The sequence below is a fragment of the Malaclemys terrapin genome, chromosome 2 (assembly GCF_027887155.1).
Source record: "Malaclemys terrapin pileata isolate rMalTer1 chromosome 2, rMalTer1.hap1, whole genome shotgun sequence".
Classification (NCBI taxonomy): Eukaryota; Metazoa; Chordata; order Testudines; family Emydidae; genus Malaclemys; species Malaclemys terrapin.
Genome location: NC_071506.1, coordinates 38628022 through 38651870, shown reverse-complemented (window position 1 = coordinate 38651870; position 23849 = coordinate 38628022). Strand labels below are relative to the sequence as shown.

The window sequence follows — 23849 nt, the reverse complement described above, 5'->3', positions numbered from 1 at the left end:
TTCCTCTGTTTCCTGGTGGGTCAGGACCACTTCCAGTTTATGGTCCTTCCCTTTGGCCTCTCTACTGCCCTCAGGGTATTTACGAAGTGTATGGTGGTGGTGGCGGCCCACCTCAGGAGGAAACGCTGCAGATCTTCCCCTACCTTGACGACTGGCTGCTCAAGGACCGGTCTCGGTCTCTGGTGCAGCAGCCGATGAATTTCCTGCTGGACGCCTGTGCAGATCTAGGCCTACTGGTGAACGAGGAGAAATCCACATTAATCCCAGTTCAGTGCATAAGCTTTATAGAGGTGCTGTTAGATTCTGTGTTTTCATATCACATGACGGCCCAGTTTCTGAAAGGGTTAGATCGGACATTCCCTTACGCCAGACCCCCGGTCGCGCTCTGGGACCTGAACCTAGTGCTCTCCCGCCTCACAGGGCCTCCCTTTGAGCCATTAGCCACGTGTTCGTGGTCCCACTTGTCGTGGAAGGTGGCGTTCTTAGTGGCTATCACCTCAGCCCATCGGGTCTCGGAGCTCAGGGCCCTGACCTCTGAACCGCCCTATACGGTCTTCCATAAGGACAAGGTGCAGCTCTGCCCTCACCCTGCCTTTTTGCCGAAGGTAGTCTTGGCTTTTCATATGGATCAGGATATTTTCCTCCCAATCCTCTGCCCTAACCCCCATTCCTCCAATGAGGAATGCCGCCTGCACATGTTAGACGTGCGCAGAGCACTGGCCTTTTACCTGGACAGAACCAGGCCATTTAGGAAGTCTCCCCAGCTGTTCATTGCATCGGCCGAGCGCATGAGGGGACGACCGGTGTCCACCCAGCGGATTTCCCGCTGGATCACCTCGTGCATTCGCGCCTGTTACAACCTGGCAGGGATTCCCCCACCTCCTGTTGTGAAGAGAGCCCAGGCCTTGTCAGCGGCCTATGTGGCTCTTGTCCCTATTCAGGACATCTGTAGGGCTGCTACGTGGTCCTCTGTCCACACCTTCTCATCGCACTATGCAATCATCTCCCAAATGCGGGATGACGCCGGGTTTGGTAGGGCGGTACTCTGCCCGGGTAACCCTTAAAACTTTACACTTAAACGTCTACCCGCCTCCATCAGGTATAGCTTGGAGTCACCTATTGTGGAATACACATGAGCAATCTCTCTCGAACAAAGGACAGTTACCTATTCTGTAACTGGCGTTCTTCGAGATGTGTTGCTCAGGTGTATTCCACGTCCCGCCCTCCTTCCCCTCTGTCGGAGTTGTCTAGCAAGAAGGAACTGAGGGTGGGGGGAGCACGCAGCCCCCTTTATGGCTCGATATGTCGGCGCCACTCCAGGGGTCACAGCGGTGCTCTCCCACTATGGATACTGCTAAGGGAAAAACTTCCGGCACCGGTGCACGTGGCGAGCATGCACACCTATAGTGGAATACACCTGAGCAACACATCTCGAAGAACGCCAGTTACAGAACAGGTAACTGTCCTTTATTAACTTTGCATAACCATGAATCATCTATGTAAAAGCTAAATGGCCAGCTCCTCAGCTGGAGTAAATTGATGTAATTTTATTGACTTTAAAAGAACTGTATCAATTTTCATTAGCTGAGGACTTTGGCTCACAGAATCTCCATGGACTAGGGATAGGTACATACTGTGTTGAAAGACTTTTTGAATGATGAAAGACTGAGGGCTTGTCTATAGAGTGCATTAGTGCGCACCAGCTGAGGTATAAATTCTAGTATACACAAGCATGTCTTGTACTAACTCTCTGTGTGGACCTTCTTGTGCACACTAAAAGTTCCTTAGTGTACGTTCATGTAATACTGCTTCAAATAATACTATGTCAATGTGCTCTAGGGAACATTGAGTGTGTTTCAGCAAGATCCACGTAGAGAGTTAGTAAACAACATGCTTGTGTGCACTAGAATTTACACCCCTATAGTGCATAGTGATGCACCAGGTAGACAAGCCCTACACTGCCTTAGAAACGGTTTAAGCTAACCAGAAAAAGGCATTCCTATTCCAGAATAAGAGTGACTACACGGGGACTGATACTGGTATAACTATATAATTATAATGGTATCATTATGCCTGCAAAAGCCCCTTGTCACCACTTTGATTCAAATGAGATGTTCCCCATTTCTAAGCAACATATTTAAATACTGATACATTTGATATACTTATGAGAACAAGTGAGCTGCCCCCACTCCTCAAATGATTGTTTTGGGTGGGGGTAAGGGGTTTGTATTCATGAATGACAGCTTAAAGATTTTTTAAAAATGGCCTGTATCTGAAGTACCTGCTAACCGTAAAGAGAGTGGCATTCCAGAGCAGTAAAGGAACTCTCATTTTCTTTGCCCTGCCCTATAGTGTGCAGGGCCTCTTCTTAACAAGTGTTGTGCTAGATCTTTACCATTCAAGAGCATAAATTACTTGCAGTATACAGTATGGAAATTTATTTTGGAAATATTGTAATATAATCATTCAGAGTGCTACATTATTCTTTGTGTAGTCAGCAATTCTGAAAAATGGGTGTTACACAGATTTCAATGAAAATATCTGCTTGACATTTTTAAGTTTTACGGATAGAAACATTTCCCAACATTGGAACTCATATTCTAGTGCAAGCCTTTTTTTTTGCCGTTCTGCATTGAAAGAATTATTGTTTCCTCTCCAGCTGTTACACATCTGCATTGAAGGTTGGGGAAACTGGCGCTGGTCTGAGCCATTCAGTGTGGACAATGCAGGGACCTTTATCAGAACCATTCAGTACAAAGGCAGGACAGCATCACTTATCATCAAGATTCAACAGCTCAGTGGAGTGCAAAAACAAGTAAGTGCCCTTATGTACAATATAGGGGAATCATTTTTAATCTGAGTAAATTAGATTATGCTTTTTACATAAATAATGAATAATCCATTTTAAAATTATAATATTTCCCTGTAATTGCAGTGTTGCTCACTAATGCCATAATATTTAATGAGACTAGCAGGACTTACATTATAGAGATTATTTCAGGAGTTAATATGACTCTGCTGTAAGAATTCACTCTGGTATGAATCTTGGCACACAAAATCTTAGTTCTCAGCACATTTTTTACACATTTTGTAAAACATCCTTTTGCCTGGGTTATAATTTCTAACAGTGCAAAGTTATACAGTTTCTGGCACATTTTTGTACTCTTGAAAAGTAGGAATGTGTTATGTTATTTATGTTTTTATTCAGTAGTGTGCCTCAGGCCCTTAGGTTATTGAAAAAGAGGGGGGAAAAGAAATGACCGAATTAAAATTTCAAAAGGTGTGTTGTCCCTTTAAGGGCCAGAGAGCCAAAGAGTTACTTGCTATGGCAGCTTCATACCAGGTCAGCCTGGGGATACTGACCCATTTCCCCCGTCCTGGACCAGGCAGAGCAGCACCTACCCTCTCACCCACAAAAGTAGTTAAAATACTAGATTTAGTCATGATCTGCTGTGGGCATTACACTATTCACTCCTTTCTCGGTGGGCTGGGAATGAATTTTTTCCCTGACCACCAAATTGGCCAAGGTGAGGTGGGTTGTTTTTTTTTTTTTGCCTTCCTCACCTAAAGCTTAGTTGGGGCAAAAAATAAAATGGAGTTAAGCTATGATGGCACAACTCTTTAAGTAAGCGTAGCATGGAAGTCCAGTGCAGGTACTCTGTGGGGAAGGGATTCGGTGATCAGATCAAATGGATTGGTAAGGAATACAGAGGACATGTTCTTAAAAGGAATGGAAAGAGGAAGGATTCAGCGCTCCTGTGACTTGTACAGCAGGGAAACAACCCCTTCTCCTTTATGGCCCCTTTAACTCTCATTCAAGGGGGATGCAGCTAGATTCCAGCAGGCTGGCTGGGGACCAGGATGGGTAAAGGGGGAAAGCTGACAGCAGCCCCCCCCCCCCCACCCGGGAATATATAAATGATTATGGAATTACCTGCACTCTACAATTTTATCTGCTGGGTACTCCAGAGCATTTAGGAATAAAGTTGCAGCCTGATTAAACCACATCCACTGACTCCTGTTCTCCTTCTGGCATAGCCACACAATGGGCTACTGTGCAGATGTTTTCCTATAACATGTTAATATATCTGTAATAATATTGTAATGATTCTGCCTCAATTGGCAGAAGCCAGGGCATATGGTGGACATAACACATTCAGTCCATAGACATAGGAGAGCACCTTGTGTTACTCAATAGTGATTCATCTGATTTGGACAGTAGTAACTCTCAACCTGTTTGGCCAATTTTTAGGTAGACATATTTAATACACATAGTGTGGAGGGCCTCAGAGCTGGTTGAAGCTTTGTTTTTTATTTTAATGTTTAAATGGGAGTTTAATTTCAGGGTAAGTTTGAAAGCTGTAAACATACTGCAGAGACATGCTCCTTTGAGCAAGTGAACCCTAGATAGTGACCAGGATTTGGGGTTTCAGTGGAACCCTTCAAAAGCCATTGTGGCTACAACTCAAAATATCCATAGCGATGACACCATATGCTAAGAGAACTGCAATATAGAGGAACATCAGGGAAGGGCAAAGACATAACTACAGCCACAGAGTGCAATCCTACAAAGTGCTCAGTAGGAGTTGAGGACACTAACACCATGTAGGACCTTACCTGAATTTTTTGCATAATATCCATTTACATCAAATCCATATGTTATTTTAACATAGTTTGGGGTATCTTAATAATTATGGTTCTCTGAATTATCAATGCATTTGGCCAGTCATAAAGAAAAATATTCTTATAAAATCAACGCACTGTTGGAATATCTAAAGAGCTCACTCTCCATCATTTTCAGCAACTCTCAGAAACAAAACATTGCTTGATTTTTTTTCACTGTAGATTGTTCTTGTAAAATTACTCAAGAGCAATTTAAGAACAATACAGTTCTAAGGTATTTGAAGAATCTTGTCTCTTAAATTTAATTCCACAGTGACACCCTTTGAGTTTTCTTTTCAGAAATTGGTAATGCAGTGGTTGTCTATTTTTATGTTTTAGATCATAATCTGTGGAAGACAGATGGTCTGTAGTTATCTGGCTGACAGCATCGAATTAAAAGTGGTTCAGCACTACATTGGTCAAGATGGGCAGGCAGTTGTTAAAGAACATTTTGACTGCCTTGCAGCCACACAAAAGCTGCCTTCCTATGTTCTAGAAAATGATGAGCTGACGGAGTTGAGTGTGAAAGCTAAAGGAGATGAAGACTGGTCAAGAGATGTATGTCTCAGTTCCAAACACACAGAATATAGCACAGTCATTCAGGTATGAAGATAAATAGATGTTTGAGTATAGCATTTAAAAATTTCCACCTAAAACTCCCAGGCTCCTTTGCAAATTTCAGTTTAGAGGAGCTGGTGGAAACCTCACAGGCTGAATATCAATGTACATTCATCGGAATGGCACTTTCTTCTGGTCCAAACTACCTTCCCTCCTCTCATCAGTAGCAGATAGCTGATAGAGGAACTTCTGATTGCATCCTTAATTATAGTAGTCCTATTAGACTCCATTACAGTAAAAATATATGGTATTGCATACCTTAAATATGTCACATATTTAGGTTCCTATGTAAATTTAAAAAAAGAGAGCGAGCAATGTTACTCAAAGTGGTGAAGTGTTCTCTTCTCTACTTTCTGACTTACAGTAACTCAGAGTTCTAACTGATAGTGATCAAATGTTCAGCTTTATAAGCTAAAAATAATCTATCTTAATGCTGTCTATTCATCTCTCTGTGTGCAGGTGCCATCTTCAAACAGTTCAATTACTTATGTGTGGTGCACAGTTTTGACATTAGAACCCAACACTCAAGTACAACAACGACTAGTGAGTGCATTCACCATTCTCTGAATTCTGTATAGCTCTGTGGCCTTTTCGTGTTCTGAAATAAATTAAGGTCAGAATGACCCAGAGCAAAGATTTATTAACAGCTTGTTTCAGCAGCTGGAATAGAATTAACATTAAGTTAGCGTGTTGTTTTTTGTTTGTTTTTTCTGTTTTGCTTTTGTTTTTCTTTTTAGATTGTTTTCAGCCCTCTTTTTATCATGAGGAGTCATCTTCCAGATCCAATTATCATACATTTGGAGAAAAGAAGTCTGGGGTTGAGTGAAACACAAATGATTCCAGGAAAAGGGCAGGAGAAATCATTGCAAAATATAGAGCCTGATCTTACCCATCACTTGACTTTTCAAGCCAGGTATAACTTGTGCATTTTCCTAAAAATGCCTACAATAAAAAAGCAACAGAGGGTCCTGTGGCACCTTTGAAACTAACAGAAGTATTGGGAGCATAAGCTTTCGTGGGTAAGAACCTCACTTCTTCACTTGCATCTGAAGAAGTGAGGTTCTTACCCACGAAAGCTTATGCTCCTGATACTTCTGTTAGTCTCAAAGGTGCCACAGGACCCTCCGTTGCTTTTTACAGATTCAGACTAACACAGCTACCCCTCTGATACTACAGTAAAAAAGGAGTCATCATTTGTCATTTCACTTTCAGTGCACTACTTCCAAGAATATTCCCTTTCATTGCATGTATAGAATAGATAACTGCATGGGCTGCTGAAAATGATACGATGGAATATTGTAAACTGTGCAGTTCCTCTTACTGCACCCATATCTATTTATGTTCAGCATACAAATTAAGTGCGCCAGTTTTGGCATTTTGGAAAAAAAAGTTCCTACCATCTCCTGTGATGCCATATTCTACCAAGTTTTTGGGAGTCCATTTTCTGTTATATGTCTGGTTAATTTAATCCTGGTTGCCTATGAGATCATTCAGGTTTCAGAGTGCGCTCATAATGCTGCACTAAAGAAAATGTTAGCCATAGTTTGGACAACCTAGTGCTGTAATTAATTTCTGTTTCTGCTTTCATTTGACAGGGAGGAGGACGATCCATCAGAGTGTGCAGTTCCTATCTCAACAGCACTTATTAAACAGATAGCTACTAAATCCCATACAGGTGGCACTGTGAATCAGATACTCTCTGAGTTCTATGGGATTAATAGCTCTCCCCAGCCAGTGTGGCCATATAATAGAAAGGATTCAGAGAGGTAATATAGGCTTTGCTAAGTGTTGCCCACTGAGGTTGCATTGTCATGAAATTAAAGAAATACATATGCAAAAAGGCAATATGTTAAAAGACCCTACATATTTCAATTGTAATAAAGGATCTAAAAGCCTTTAATTTTGTTCATGCTTGTGTAACCGGCTGATAACTTTATAAATATTTTCTGTAGTTAGGAGCTTCAGAAATCATTGCAAATAACCTAATGATACATTTTTTTTTATCAATTTTTCACCAAAATATCTTTTCCAAGTGAGCCTGTCTAGGTGTGCTATACACCATTAAAAAGTACATAGATTAGAGTAGTTAGCAAAAGTAGCTTTGGGTTTTTTGAGCTAAGCAACCAGTGAGCAAACAGCACAACTGACACATGTGGATTTATGACCAGAAAGGCAATTTGTTCATTAGTCTAGCTTTCCTCAAATGCAAGTGGTATTTAGCCAGTGGATCATTTTACTGATTTCCTTTATTTAATTTCCTTCTTCCTGTGGTTGTGCAAGCCAAGAGAAAATTTTCTTTCAGTTATTATGAGCCTAGAATAACTACTCTTCACCTGGTACTGAGGGATTGGTAGTACAACAACAAAAACATGTAAATAGTCTAACAGTCAGGACACTGAAATGTAGTTATGCGACTTGTCCTACACAATAACCACAGCTGATACATGGCTCAGGCCCTGATCCTGCAAAAACTTACATGCTTAACTTTAAGGACTTAAGTAGTCTCTTTGAAATCCATAGGACTAATCACATGCTTAAAGTTAATAACTGTTCATGTTGCTTATAGGATCAGGACCTGATTGAATACATCACTTCATAACAAGGGCCCTCAGTTCACTAAGAACTAATCTTAGTCATATAAAAATTGTTGCTTATGGCTTGTTAAAGCCTAAAATCCTGCTGAGAGTTCTTGAGAATAGATAAGTAGGGTTTTTCAGTGGTAATGCAGTTACCCTAAAAACTCATTGTTAATCTGTTCTGGCTTCTGTTATAACTAGCTAGAGTTTTGTCCAGCTTCGAATCTTTACTATTAAGCTACTCATTTGGAAGTAACTAAAAAACATAGAAGCAGCTGTCTTTACAGTACTTTATTTACTAGAGAAAGTTAGTGAGAATCAGTTTCCTTTTTTTGTGTATGGTTAGCCAGATTTGTGAAAACAAGTTGTAAGGACTATATCCAGTTTAAGTCATAGGTGATATTCAAACATATCTTTACCTATGTTTGAATACCATATATGACATCTGTACTGATTTTTTAAACTGACAACAGAGTTTAAAGAATTTAGATCAGCTCAGAGACTGCTCAAAACTACATTATAGGGGCCATATCAGCCTTGCTTGCCCTCAGAATTGAGGAGTCTCAACCATTTTTTGTGGTTCCAGCACCTCTACTGTGACCAGCAGAGACTGTTGTTTATGCAAATGTGATTTTTACAACCACTAAAATTGGCAGGAAGTAGTCAGAGCAGGTGTAGTCGGGATACTACTTTTAATGTTTTTTTTTTAATTGATCAGATTTCAAATTGATTGTCCCTTTAATAAATTCCTGCTTTTACAACCTACACTTAAGGCCAGCTTTTTCCTGACAGTATCTCTATGCATTTCAGAATATGTCATGATGAGGTATTGTAGAATAATTTCTGAGTAGCTAGAATGATTAAATGCAATTTTAACATTGAATTAATAATTTTCTTTTCTTTTTCTTTTGATATGTTATTTGGAACAGTAATGAACAGCTCACTCAGTGGGATAGCCCAATGCGGGTGAAGCTGTCAGTGTGGAAGCCATGTGTTAAAACTCTGCTGATAGAACTCCTGCCCTGGGCTCTGCTTAACAATCAGTCCAAATGGGATCTCTGGCTATTTGAAGGAGAGAAGATAGTTCTGCAGATACCTGCTGGGAAAACAATTATACCTCCAAATTTCCAGGTAGCCATACTGTTCAAGTTAACACACACAAGTTTTCTAAACATTCAAACCTTATTTCAAGGCTATATTTCAATCCAAATGGTCCACATGTTCTTGCTGCATTCTAGTCCATATGTGTACCAGTAATATGGTTATGGTCCGGGTATAAATATGAACTGGAATCTGCCATGCTGATTGGACAAAATAAACAGATGTAGTCCAAGGCAGTTTGGCAGGACATGGTGCAATACAGTGATTGACAAGTTAAGGTTGCTGCACAATATGGCTCACAGATGCCCATGAAAAAATCTGCTTTGAGAGTATAGAGCAGATCTTGCATGCTAGGTGAGCTACTCTCCTAACCTATGCACAGACAGATTGCATTCTTCACTGTTTCCTTCTGGCTATCTGTAGTGCCTACTTGATTCTAATTATGTGTTATCAATACTTGGGAGAATCTGGCTCTGCCATCCAGCTAACCAGTGGTGGGTGTTGACCACCATGGAAGATTTCACTGCTATCTTCCCACTGTCCCAGTAGCCAGTTGCACAGCTACCTTCCTAATTGCACAATGCCAGGTGCAAAGGCTACTTTGTCCTTATGTATATACATTGGCTTAGGTGGCACAGCTGATGGCCTGGGAAGAATGTTTGTCTTGAGAGTAATTTATTTCATGACTTGTGCTGTGTATGTAGTATGTGCTTTCAAGAACGTTGATGATGTCTGTTGTGATAAAGGTGGATTTCAAATGTGGGAGATGGGAGGACTGCTCAAGTATACATCCTCCAACTTGAATTTGGTTCACAAAATAGATTTAGTTGGATTTTCCCTTTGACGTGCCTTCTTTTTGGCCACCCATACACTTTTCTTATCACAACTCCCAACCTGTTATCTGAGTTTAAGCAGAATTAAACTTAATTTGCATGTCTACTCAGTGCCTCATCAGTGCAAGTTATACAACTTTGTGGCATATAACTGTTTTCTGGATATATTGCTTTGGTTGATTAGCTACACCACCTTGTATTTGCCACTAAATTTTACCAGTAATTTTTAAGATATTTATACAGTAGCATCAGCATGTCCCTTATAAAATGTATACTGTATAGAGAGAATTAAAGGGGGGAAATACAGGTCTGCAGAAAAGCAATAAAGGAAGTTGGTTTTAGGTATATGCATACTTGACAATTACTGTTAACTGTAGTATGAGTGTAAAAGTTAGCAGAAAGTTCTGAATATGGTTATTTTCCATTTACAGGAAGCTTTTCAAATTGGAATATACTGGGCAAACACTAACACTGTGCACAAATCAGTGGCAATCAAACTAGTTCATAACATAACATCTCCAAAATGGAAGGATGCAGACAATGGGGAAGTGGTAACACTGGATGAAGAAGGGTTTGTTGAAGCTGAAATAAAACTTGGTGCCTTCCCAGGTCATAAAAAGGTGAGGAAGACATTGTGACGATTTATAACTTTATCATTTCAAACAGAAAATAATCAAACATCAGATGAAAGCTGTCAAATACATAACAATGCACAAACTTTGCTCAAAAATATGTTAATAGATTCAAAAGCATAATGCAAAAATAAATAATGGATCAAATGTAATTTAAAGCTTAGATCATCTATAAAATGCACAACATCACTTTAAGCAAATTAAAATGATGAATTCTCAGTCTTCTTTTAAAAATATTGACTGATGCAACTAACGGGAATTCTGCTTAGAAATTTGATGCAGATCAGGTTATAATGTAGAGGAATTAAGACAGGGTCTCCAGCCTAAAATATTGTTTTCTTACTGTATTACAAAAACTTTGTTGTTTTTATGTCTGTTAACATATTCTTTTAAATTATCCTGCAGTTGTGTCAGTTCTGCATTTCCTCTATGGTTCAGCATGGTATTCAAATTCTACAGATTGAAGATAAGACAACAGTAATCAACAATACATCATACTATATCTATTGTATACCACAGCTGTCTGTTTCAAGGCCTCAGTCAGGAGAGGAGGTAGAGTATTTTGGATATTATTTTTCTTTGGCTTCTGCAATAGGCAGGCATTGATATTTATTTAAAGTCTCAAATTTGTCTTGCAAAAATTTAACAGAAAAAAGTTAAGAGTTAATAAAGATAAGTAATTTCATATTGTTTTAATTAAAAACAGGGAAGCTATGGTAAATTCAGCTACGGTAATTAACTGTGATCGATATCTGTGCAAAGTAGCAGATCCCTACACATTGCAGGATTAGTTCTGCCTGCTTTCCATCTGTTCAGAGAATGAAGACCATTGCTGTAATATAGGCAGTATAATCCATAATAGCTGTTGAAGTACTTCTGAGAATTTGTACTAAGTTCACATGTAGAAGAGGTACATCTTCTTTGCAGGATGAAATATTTGAGGTACTCTTTTTAGACAACTCCAATACCTGATCATAAGCCATGGGTCTGTAGATATTCCCCAAGTTTATGTATTCCAAGGAGTGAAATATTCATTCATTAATATAAGTTTTCTGTGACAGCACTGTATGTTTAGGAAATAAGCATACAGTAAGCAGAATGCATGCAGGCACAAATATATTGTTAATCAGTCATTTATTTATTGATTAGGGCATGCAGGTAAATGAACAACAGACATATGGAAGGTATTTAAGGGGCGGGCTGCAACTTTATTAATTTAACACTGGGGAGGGGCACTATATGCCCACCCCCTGCTGTCTCATGCCAGGCAGATCAGAATTTAACTCATTGACTTAAATTTGATAGCTTGGGTGTAATGGGACAGAATATGAGGACAGAATATGGCTGAATATCTGTTGAATCCTGCAGCCCCATTGATGCTGTACTTTTAGTTACAGTTTTCTAATTGGGAACTTATAACTGTTCACGGTAAAAGTTAAATATCAATGGACTGTTATGACCCAACATGTTTTTGCATTATCTTCTTTTTCTTTCCAGTATTTACACATACCAGACAGTACTGCATTCAGCATCTGCCCAGCTGGGGAGCCACCTACTGAAAAATTGAGCTCTGTTCCTTGCTGGGACCTGATGTCAGACATCAGTCAGTCAACTTCAGAAGTGTCCCTTTTTCAAAAGCACATATTGCTAAGTTTCAATCCAGTTGTGTGTGCTGACAGCTCACGGTGCTGGAGCCTGCCAGCTGTGATTAGACCAGAGTTTCCTAGACAGAGTGTGTCAGTACCCATTGGAGTTTGTAATGAAAATGGATTTTGTACCAGGTAAACTGAATAAATGTGAATGACGTTCTTCTTTGACTGTCAGTATAAAGCATTATCTAGAAACAAAGCATAAGAGATTAATAGAAAAGTTAAAATAACAACATATGTCCACCATATGTAAAGTCAAATCTCACTTTAATTTAAAAAAACTGTAACTGTTTGATGTTTTAGACACTTTTAATAAATGGTTGAATGTTATGATCATGTACAACTTGTACTATTTTACTATTTACATCGCTCCTCCTTTTACATGTATAATACTATACAGAATAAGAGAGAATGAAAAGAAGTCTTTTCAACATTTTTGAAAATTTGCATGAAATAATACAAATTAAGAGTTGGAAGTACAATGTTAAGTAATATAATTCCAAACTATAGGTTTTGTTTTTAAAAGAGTTGACCAAACCAAATATTATAGAAATACTTTCAGGATTATCTTCAGTCAATGAAAACAATTTTTAGTTTGGATTTATACAATTCTGTGCAGTGTATGAAACCCAAATATTGCAGCATTTAGAGCCAGGAAATGAAACTGACTCAGAGGGATTTTATTGTCCAGGTTAAATGAAATGCAAAAAGTAAGCAAATGGAGTAAATGGTGAAAAATATAATTGGTTTAAAAATCATTTCAGTTTTATTAATCTAAGTTGTTAGTAGCACAGGAAAGAAAAAATGTTGGTTATTTTTAATATAACTTTGTAGTAGCCCTTTGAGAAACATGCTGAAAAATAAATAATGAAGTAGAATTGGAAACATTTTCTGTACTTTTTCTCTCTCCAAATATTTCTAGAAATCCTAAGAGAACTTGAGAAGATGTTTTCTTTGTCCAGAGATTTTGTGATCCACTATATTTTAAACATGTAATTTTTAATTTGTTTAACCATTTAAATTTTTAATCTACCAATTTGGGAAGTATCTTTGAAAGCTATGCAAAAATGTACAATAACATTTAATAAGAAGAGTAAGAGAGAAGAGCAGGAAAAACAACATTGGGGATAAACTGTTTTGAGAATGTAGCGAGAAAAGATCTCTAAGTTTTAAAGCTTGCTATATCCAAATATGTATTCTCCTTTCAAAACAAGAAATGCCTCCAGCAAGTTAAAAATAATACTCCTGCGATGTAGGAGACCTGACTTTCATTTCCAGACCTGAGGTCTGATTCTGCTCTCACTTATGCAGGTGTAAATGAGAAATAAATTCACTAAAATCAGTGATGCTACATCACTGCAAGTGAGTCATATAGTCTTTCTTTCACTTGGCCAGCAGAGGTGGGAGGGGTTTTGGAGGCAACATACTCAGTCTATATGGAATAAGGTGGGAATACCTCATATCATTCAATTACTCAACAGCAATTCCTCTAGATAATTTAGAAGTGATATTTGATGATTCCAGAGATACACATGCAGACTTCAGGTGGAATGATCTAGCAAAAATAGGGTTCCTAAGAGTGGGGATGAATAATGTGAGGTTCTGATGGGGATGAAGGATCCATACCACTCCCTTTCAAAAACTGGCATAGTCATATTTTAGACCTGTTATTTCATAAAAATCACTTTAAAGAAGCAGATTTTCAGAAGTGGCCATTAAAATTGCACATTCAAGTAAGCAGTTGTGTGTGCAAATCAGGAAATGGTACCTCTTATTCACTAATGATAATCCACAATTAATTGATTTTCTTTTTTAAATTGCAACAGTAGTGATCCAAAATGCTAGAATTTAAAATACTGAGATTGTTATGGATCATTACTGCAAAGTATTGTGTTGTTGTATTTTTCAAATAATATTTACATGTACAAAAACATTTTTTTAAAATAGCATTTATATGTACGTGCAAATTTTCCTGAGCTGTTTCAGAAGTCAATTTTCAAAATTTGGCCCCAAAATTCTCATTATTTTCAGTTCCTATAAGTCTGCAGTTTAAGGCTCTGACCCTGCAAGCATGCAGGTACCTAATTTTGAACACAGGAGTAGTCCCATTAAAGTCAGTTTATTCTCTAATGTTGTCCTATTTTTCTCTTGTCTTTCTTTTAAAATGTATTGTCAGTAGGACTTCTCACATGCTTAATCATAGGACTGAAAGGGACCTCGAGAGGTCATCTATTCCAGTCCCCTGCACTCATGGCAGGACTAAGTATTATTTAGACCTTTCCTGACACGTTTTTGTCTAACCTGCTCTTCAAAATCTCCAATGATGGAGATTCCACAACCTCCCTAGGCAATTTATTACAATGCTTAACCACCCTGACAGTTAGGAAGTTTTTCCTAATGTCCAACCTAAACCTCCCTTGCTGCAATTTAAGCCCATTGCTTCTTGTCCTATCCTCAGAGGGTAAGAAGAACAATTCTTCTCCCTTCTCCTTGTAACAACCTTTTATGTACACCGCTACCCCTATATAACATGACCCGATATAACACGAATTCGAATATAACGCGGTAAAGCAGTGCTCCGGGGGGGCGGGGCTGCACACTCCAGTGGATAAAAGCAAGTTCGATATAATGTGGTTTCACCTATAACGAGGTAAGATTTTTTGGCTCCCGAGGACAGCGTTATATTGAGGTAGAGGTGTACTTGAAAACTGTTATCATGTCCCCTCTCAGTCTTCTCTTCTCCAGACTAAACAAACCCAATTTTTTCAATCTTCCCTCATAGGTCATGTTTTCTAGACCTTTAATCATTTGTGTTGCTCTTCTCTGGACTTTCTCCAATTTGTTCACATCTTTCCTGAAATGTGGCACCCAGAACTGGACACAATACTTCAGTTGAGGCCTAATCAGTGTAGAATAGAGTAGAATAATTATTTCTTGTGTCTTGCTTACAACACTCTTGCTAATACATCCCAGAATGATGTTCGCTTTTTTTGCAACAGTGTTATACTGTTGACTCATATTTAGCTTGTGGTCCACTATGACCCCCATATCCCTTTCCGCAGTACTCCTTCCTAGGCAATCATTTTCCATTTTGTATGTATGCAACTGATTGTTCCCTCCTAAGTGGAGTACTTTGCCTTTGTCCTTACTGAATTTCATCCTATTTACTTCAGACCATTTCTCCAATTTGTCCAGATCATTTTGAATTATAATCCTATCCTCCAAAGCACTTGCAACCCCTCCCAGCTTGGTATTGTCCGAAAACTTTATAAGTGTAGTCTCTATGCCATTATCTAAATCATTGATGAAGATATTGAACAGAACTGGACCCAGAACTGATCCCTGCAGGACTAGTGCATAAGTGTCTGCAGAATTGGGCCTAAGAGTGAAAAATCGTACAAAGGGGGTGTTGTTAATAGTAAATTTGAAGTTCATCCAAAGAATTATATGATCATATGTATAATGTTTTTCTGTTGTAGAGCCATAGCATTGACTTATCAAGAGCATCTTGGGGTGACATACTTAACTCTTACGGAAGACCCTAGTCCTCGCATAATTATCCATAACAGGTGTTCTGTCTCATTGCTTATAAAGGAGAACATCAAAGGTATGGAATTTGTTACAGCACAGTAATCAAAAACAAAGCCTTGTCATAATAAAACCATTATGCTCTTTATCTCTACTGTACGTTTTACGTCTGTAGGTGCTATAGTTATGACCATCACTGGATGGAGAATGGTAATTCCGTTTTGCTGAGGATCGATGTCCAGATTTTTAAAGCTATTTAAGCATTGTGGTACTCAGTATTGCAATGCCTAACTGATTTAGGAGCTTCTGTCTCATTTTCAAAACTGAATCAGGTGCTTGGGAGCCTAATTCCCATTGGAATGAGACTGAGGGTACATCTACACTACAGGGGGGAGTCGATTTAAGATATGCAAATTCAGCTACATGAATAGTGTAGCTGAATTCGACATATCGCAGCCGACTTACCCCACTGTGAGGACGGCGGCAAAATCAACTTCTGCGGCTTTCTGTCGGCGGCGCTTACTCCCACCTCCGCTGGTGGAGTAAGAGCGCCGATTCGGGGATCGATTGTCGCGTCCCGACGGGACGCGATAAATCGATCCCCGAGAGGTCGATTTCTACCTGCCGATTCAGGCGGGTAGTGTAGACCTAGCCATAGGCTCCTAAATCGGTTAGGCGTTGCAATGCTGTGTGCTGCAACACCTAAATGCCTTTAAAAATTTGAGCCTTAGTGATTTCAAACTACTGGTTCATTTCGATTCAGAACGAGAACCTAAAATTTGAAATTCTCGACAAAATGGAATTACCATTCTCTGCCCTGCTTTACAGGGAGTCACAGCTTTGCAGCAGTCCACCTGGCGGGCTGTCCAGGAGCTGAGGAGCCTACAAGTCTTGGGAGCGTGAGCAGTCAAGAAGTCAGGCATCTGGGCTGCCAAAGAGCTGCAAGCCTGGTAGCCAAGGCTTCCAGCTTCAGAGGAGCCAGGAGCATGGAAACTCAGGTTCCCCAGTAGCCCACCTGATGAGCCGGGTGGGTAAACTGGCAGGAAACTGGGCAGGTTTCAATGGAATTCATTGAAATTGACATGTCCCCACAGGACATTTGGATTTTGACCAATTGACAAATTCTGACAAAAAAATATTTGTTGAATAATTTTCAATCCGCTCTAGCTATGACAAATTACTGTACTGAATAATATAAGTTGCAGGAAAAAAATGTTTTAAAACAAAAACCAAACATAAAAGACAAAGGTGAGGTTTTTTTGTAGTAGAAAAATCTCTTGTACGTGTAAACATGTGGGTTTTGATTCTGCTGTCAGTACAAACAGTTGAAGAGCCTAATCTAGACATTTTGTAAAATTTCAGACACACCAAAGTTTGAAGTTTATTGCAAGAAGATTCCAGCTGAATGTTCTATTCATCATGAGCTTTATCATCAAGTCTCCAGCTACCCAGATTGCAAAACCAAGGACCTGCTGCCCAGCATTCTTCTGAAAGTGATATCAACAGATGAACTACCAAATGAATGGAGTGATTTTGTGGACATTAATAATCAAGGAACACAGGTAAATCATTAAAAAATATTTCTCAACTTAGAGGGTAAATGTCTTTAAAATGTGGGATAAATGGCCTAAACCAGGCACACAGTAGTAAGTAGGCATCTCCACATGTAAAGGCAAATTCACAGGGAAATGTATTTTTTTCCATCATGTTAGACCTTCAAAGATCAATACTTCTAGGGTTTTTGCACCGAACACTGCCCAAATGAGTATAGTCATTTTGCTTTTGAAATTTACAATGGTAGAACTATATTCTGCATCTGCACAGAACCAAACTACATGCTAAACATGTAATTACCTTTTTGGTGCATGGCCCTGGTAGTTGTGTTTTCTGTTTAAGTCCTAGGAGCTCCCTCCAAGCCTGTATTTGTTGACATTTTAGATCCTGCCTCAGTTCAGGGGACTGGATTAGATGGCCTATCAAGGTCCCTTCCAGTCTGACATTTCTATGATTTTATGATTATTGTTTACCTTCTCATAAGCAACTAGGGAAATATGGACAATATGAAATTAGTAAAAGGTGGATGTACATCAGTTGAATAACCATACTCAGAGAGAACTTATCACTGGTTCGCTGTCAAATTGGAAAGATGTATCTAGTGGAATCCCGTTGGGGTCCGTCCTGGGTCTAGTACTAGTCAACATTTTCACTAGTGACTTTGATAATGGAGTGGAGATTATGCTTATAAAATTCGTGCATGACAACAAGCTGGGAGGGGTTACAAGCACTTTGAAAAAGAGTATTAAAATTAAAAATTACCTTGACAAATTGGAGAAATGGTCTGAAGTTGTCAAGATGAAATTCAATAAAGACAAGTGCAAACCACTGCATTTAGCAAGAAAAAATCAAATGTACAAATACAAAATGGGGAGTAACTGGGTAAGCAGTAGTACTGCAAAAAGGATCTGGGGGTTATAGTGGATCACAAATTGAACATGAACCAACAATATGATGTTGTGAAAAAATCCAATATCCATCTGGGGGGTATTAACAGAAGTGTTGTATGTAAGATGCAGTATATGATTATTCCACTTGGCACTGGCAGGGCCTCAGCTGGAGTACTGTGTCTGGTTTTGGGTGCCTCATTTTAACAAAGATGTGGACAAACTGGAGAGAGTCTCGAGGAGAGCAACAAAAATAATAAAAGGGTTAGAAAATCTGACCTATGAAGAACGGTTTAAAAACTGGGCATATTTAGTCTAGAGAAGAGAACACTGAGATGAGAAGTCTTCAAATATGTTAAGGGCTGTTATAAAGAGGACAATGATCAATTGTTCTCCAGGTCCACATAAGGTAGGACAAGAGAATGAGCTTAATCTGCAGCAAGGGAAATATAGGTTAGATATTAGGGAAAGCTTTCTAACTTAAGAACTGGAAAAGGTTATCAAGGAATGTTGTGGAATTTCTGTCATTGGAAATTTTAAAGAACATGTTAAATAAATATCTGTCAGGGATGGTCTAGGTTTATTTGGTCCTGTGTCACCATGGGGGAATGGATTAGATGACCTCTTGAGGGACATTCCAGCCCTACATTTGTATGATTCTGTTATTCATGCATGGCTATTTTTATGACAAATAATACAAATTTTCCAGTTTTAAATTATGTCGCTCCTTTTTCATACTCCCAGATGCCTTGTTGTGAAAATTACTTGGTCTAGACACATCAATCTTGAGAAACTCTGGCCTCTTGAAGCAAATATATGCAAGATCCAACAGAGTAAATTTCTCTCATTTAGTAACTTCACTATTCCAGCTTCCTTATCCTTCCAAATCCCACAGGACCCATCATTGTCATTCTCCTTCTGCTTCTTCATGGGAATGAAGTTTATGTTTATACAAAAGGGGGGTTATTTTATTCTTCAATTGGTTTTTCTCCTGTTTTGAGGTAAATGAAAACTTCCTTGCCTGGGATAGTGGTGTGTTTTTTGTTTTTTTGTTTGTTTGTTTGTTTGTTTACAGAAATTTGTCCATCTTTAAAGTAATTAGCATACATGGAATCAACACAAACAGCTTTGCCACTTAAAAAAATATAGTAATTTCAGATGTTTTCCTTTGGGACCACTCACAAAATGTTCCTGATTATTAACTGGTATGTTAATTAGCAAGTAGTTCAGCTGAGTTCATCAAGCCAGTCAACAATGCAAGGTTTCAAATTCCAGTCATTGATATTATGCCAGTCCAGTGTTCTTTATAGAAATCAGGCTCAAAGAAAGAATTAGATGCTTTGAAAGCATTTGGGGATCCTATCCTAGTGGAGGAATTCTTTCCAATTAAAAATTCTGATACTTCAGACCCTCAGCTTGCTTAACTCAAGCTTTAAAAGTCCCTTTGACTTACTGGTATGAAACATCTCAATTTCTTGGACTTTCTGAACACAAAGCATTGAGGCTAATAAAACTTTCTTTGCTCAATGATGAAGTGTTACTTGAGTTAGCAGAATTTTAAAAAAAATCAATCCAAGATTACACTTTGAAATTGTTTATGTACTATGTTGGTATTTTGTGTCCATACTGTAACTATTCCACTTAATGATCTACCTTAAAAATAAAGAGATGGCTGCAGCGATCTTAATTCTGTTTCTCTATAGGAAAATACTAGATGTTGTTGCAGGTGTGTGATAATTTAAGTTTTAAACATAACAGCAACTAGCACAAGTCTGCATGTACTTTACATTATATGCAAAGATATTTGTTGGTTGTTTGGTCCAATGATAGTTTGTACATTGGTGTTGTTGCCTAATTCACTGAGTGGTTATTGATTATTGGTTATTGCTTATATTGATTGTTAAGGACTTCCATTTAATCAATGATTGAATCTCTAAGTTTGAAACGTTCTAGTCTCTGAATCAGGCACAACAGAATTAAGTTTAGTGTCTGGTTGGGAACCCCAAACGTGCACAATGACAACACTCACATTGAGGGCAAAGCTTTAAATACACCTCTACCTCAATATAACGCTGTCCTCGGGAGCCAAAAAATCTTACCGCGTTATAGGTGAAACCGTGTTATATTGAACTTGCTTTGATCCACCGGAGTGCGCAGCCGCACCCCCCACCCCGCGGAGCACTGCTTTCCGCATTATATCCGAATTCGTTTTATATCAGGTAGCGTTATATCGAGGTAGACGTGTACTTGTATTAGTATAATTAATAAAAACACAGATGTTCCAAACCAAATGAGAATGTAGCTGTAATGTAAAATTAAGGTGCTGTCCTACACCATACCTTACACATACTTACCCCTTCTTGTGGAAACTTAGTGGTAAGAGACAGGCAGTTATCCATGGCATGCCATACAAGTCTGATGGTCATGATCTCGAGGCCTACATGGTGATTGGGCCTATTATAGGTCTTGGTGACTGCTATGAATATTCATATTGATGCCCAGCTTTCTTTGTTCATAACCAACTTCCTCACCATAATAATGTTGTGGTGTCCTTATCCTATAGGTTAGTATATTAATGATCTCAACTTAGCATATACATCATTCATTGCGAAGGCAAGTTTGTGTTTGTACTTTTTTCAGATGTTCCTATCCTAAAATATCCAAAGCTGGTATTAGTTCATATTCCTGTGGTTGCCTGGTACAAAAAAATCTCCTAAGCATGATATTCCCTGTTCCCCAATAACTCAGAGTCACTGTTGAGTAACTTGCTTATGCTAAGGTTCATAGGCTTCAAAGCCTTAAGCTAAATATATTATAGGGTGTAGGCCTGTAGGTTTCTTGCATTAGTGTGATATAAAATATCTTTAAACTAGCTCTGTGGGCTACAGTGATTCCTTCAGAATATCTAAGGCAGGGGTCGGCAACCTATGGCACGCATGCCAAACATGGCACGCGAGCCGATTTTGAGTGGCACGCACCTCCCTGGCGGCCCCCAGCCCCACTCAGCCCCCCCGCCCACTGCTCTCCCCTGCGGGGGCAGGAGGCAGAAGCTTGGTTCTGTGGCAGCCAAGCTTCCCCCCTCCCGCACTTCTTCCCCCAGCGTGGTGCTTTCCTGCCCCTCCTCCTCTCCTTCCCTGGCCAATCAGCTGATGGCCCTAGCGAGGGGGAGGGGGAAGAACAGCAGCGTGCACACAGCACCATAGAGGAGGCAGAGAGAGGTAGGAACGGAGCCTGGGGGAAGGGGGTGGAACAGGGCATATCCCTTCCAGCCCCCTGCCATGAGCCGGTCTGCGCAGGGGGCTGGGAGCACCCCCACAAGCTGAGCACCCCAGCCCTCTGCCCTGACCCCCCACACACACACTCAGCCTTCTGCCCCGCACCCTCCACACTCCCCAGCCCTCTGCCCTGAACCCCAACACACACCCAGCCTTCTGCCCTGCACCCCCACAGCCCCATCCCTATGCTCTGAACTCCCCACAGCCCCATCCCTATGCCCTGAACCCCCCCACCCCAACACACACACAGCCTTCTGCCCTGCACCCCCATACCCCCAGCCCTATGCCCTGAACCCCCCACACCCCAACACACACCCAGCCTTCTGCCCTGCACCCCCACAGCCCCATCCCTCTGCCCTGAACCCCCCACACACACTCAGCCTTCTGCCCTGCATCCCCACACCTGCAGCCCTCTGCCCTGAACCCCCCACACCCCAACACACACACAGCCTTCTGCCCTGCACCCCCACAGCCCCATCCCTCTGCCCTGAACCCCCCACACCCCAACACACACCCAGCCTTCTGCCCTACAACCCCCCACACACCAGCCTTCTGCCCTGCACCCCCTCCCCCAGCCTTCTGCCCTGCACCCCCTCCCCCAGCCCTCTGTCCTGACCCCTGAAACATCTACCCCCAGGTCTGGGGTCCCGGCCGCAGGCCCTATTCAGCCCGCTCCCAGCCTAGGTGAACAGAACTCCAGGCTGGTGGTGTAAGATCAGCATTTTAATTTAATTTTAAATGACGCTTCTTAAACGTTTTGAAAACCTTGTTTACTTTACATACAATAGTTTAGTTATATAATATAGACTTATAGAAAGAGACCTTCTGAAAACGTTAAAATGTATTACTGGCACGCGAAACCTTAAATTAGAGTGAATAAATGAAGACTCGGCCCACCAGTTCTGAAAGGTTGCCTACCCCTGATCTAAGGGCTTATCTGAACAGCAAGGTACTGCACGGCAAGTCAGGGTGTGAATCTACAGTTCAAGATCTCGCCGTGCAGAAATGCCCCATGTGCACACTGTTACAGTGCACTGAAAGTCCTGGAGTGCAATTTGGCATTACTACTACTTCAGGGGTGGCCAACCTGTGGCTCTGGAGCCACATGCGGCTTTTCAGAAGTTAATATGCGGCTCCTTGTATAGATACTGACTCCGGGGCTGAAGCGACAGGCGCCAACTTTCCAATGTGCCAGGGGGTGCTCACTGCTCAACCCCTGACTCTGCCACAGGCCCTTCCCCCATTCCACCCCTTCCCTCCCCTGAGCATGCCGTGCCCTCGCTCCTCTCCCCTCCGAGCCTCCTGCAGGGCATGAAACAGCTGATGGGGAGAGATGTGGAGGCGCTGATCGGCAGGGCTGCTGGTGGGAGGGAGGCACTGGGAGCTGGGGGGAGCTGATGGGGACCTGCTGACATATTACTATGGCTCTTTGGCAATGTACATTGGTAAATTCTGGTCCTTCTCAGGCTCAAGTTGGCCACCCCTGTACTACTTGAAAGTGTAGCATGGCAAGCCACACTCTGAACTTGCACTGCACTGAAGCAGTGCCCACACAGCTGTAGATTCACACGCAGGCTTTCCGCACTCTAAATTGACATGTAGCAAAGCCATAACTCTCACAGTTTTATGAGTCTTGTGATATTTGGTGTTCCTATTAAGGGTCAAGTGATTATGTGAAAATCACAGATTTCATTAAAAAAAATACATTTCTAGATCTCATGGTTATGGGGAAAAGCATGAAAACATGACCAGAGCAAACCCCAAAGGTTCAAAATCCAGAAAGTAAACAAAATGCATTCCAAAAATATATGATGCTTTTAAAAATCTCATGATTTTTAATCCCATTTCATTATTTTGTGTGGGTCTGACTCAAGATTTTTGAACATTTTGGGTTGGCAATACTGTTCCTTTGACCCATCAGAGCATGCTAGATCTTCAACGGTCATTTAAAAGCTTGGTTGCATCAGGTTTTAGACTTTTTTAAAGTGTGTTAGAGTCCTAATGGGAGGGTTACATTGATTGTTTCCTCCATCATACAGCCCTTATAGATATGGATGCTCCAAAGCTGAGGGAAAGAACCTTATTTAAACTCCCTTGCTATCTCTGTTTGGAGCCCAAAGAAGTCCTGCTTTACATCCTGTTTTGAAAGAACAATCATTCAAAATTCTTACAGATAACACCTCAGTGATATGCTATATAAATTATCAGGAAAGGAGTCTGTATTCTCTGATGAAAAGAAGCAATTTACGTGGGAGACTGGGAGGAAGTAAGTTTTTACTGGAGAATCTTTCCATCAGCTATTAATCTGAAGGACATGAACTGCAGAGTAGCTTGAGCAGTTTCATTTACAATCCCCACAAATAATTTGTTATATGAAGAACATTTGTCCCACTTTTGACATGTAGGCACTTCCTGAATCCAGCTGAAAAGTTATTGCATTGCAAAGATGCAGAAATTCTAAGTGGCAGGTACTTTTAAAACATTCTAATTAAGATTTCTTGTCTATCCATTCAAGTGTCATTAGGAAGTTTCAT

The 23849-nt window shown here is 40.3% G+C and overlaps 1 protein-coding gene across 5 annotated transcripts in view; it reads left to right on the top strand.

Annotated features, from left to right (window-relative positions):
- The window catches only part of VPS13B (vacuolar protein sorting 13 homolog B), a 960935-nt gene that overhangs the window by 901376 nt on the left and 35710 nt on the right, over positions 1-23849 (top strand). For 4 of the 5 annotated variants that reach the window (XM_054017509.1, XM_054017507.1, XM_054017510.1 and 1 more), the window contains exons 44-54: positions 2660-2815; positions 5002-5265; positions 5740-5823; positions 6018-6193; positions 6876-7046; positions 8786-8987; positions 10222-10410; positions 10828-10974; positions 11920-12203; positions 15551-15678; positions 16962-17161. In XM_054017509.1, coding sequence (XP_053873484.1) covers positions 2660-2815; positions 5002-5265; positions 5740-5823; positions 6018-6193; positions 6876-7046; positions 8786-8987; positions 10222-10410; positions 10828-10974; positions 11920-12203; positions 15551-15678; positions 16962-17161 — 2001 coding nt within the window. Of the gene's footprint in view, positions 1-2659; positions 2816-5001; positions 5266-5739; positions 5824-6017; positions 6194-6875; positions 7047-8785; positions 8988-10221; positions 10411-10827; positions 10975-11919; positions 12966-15550; positions 15679-16961; positions 17162-23849 lie in introns of those variants that run through there. The other variant, XM_054017511.1, reaches the window with a different exon arrangement.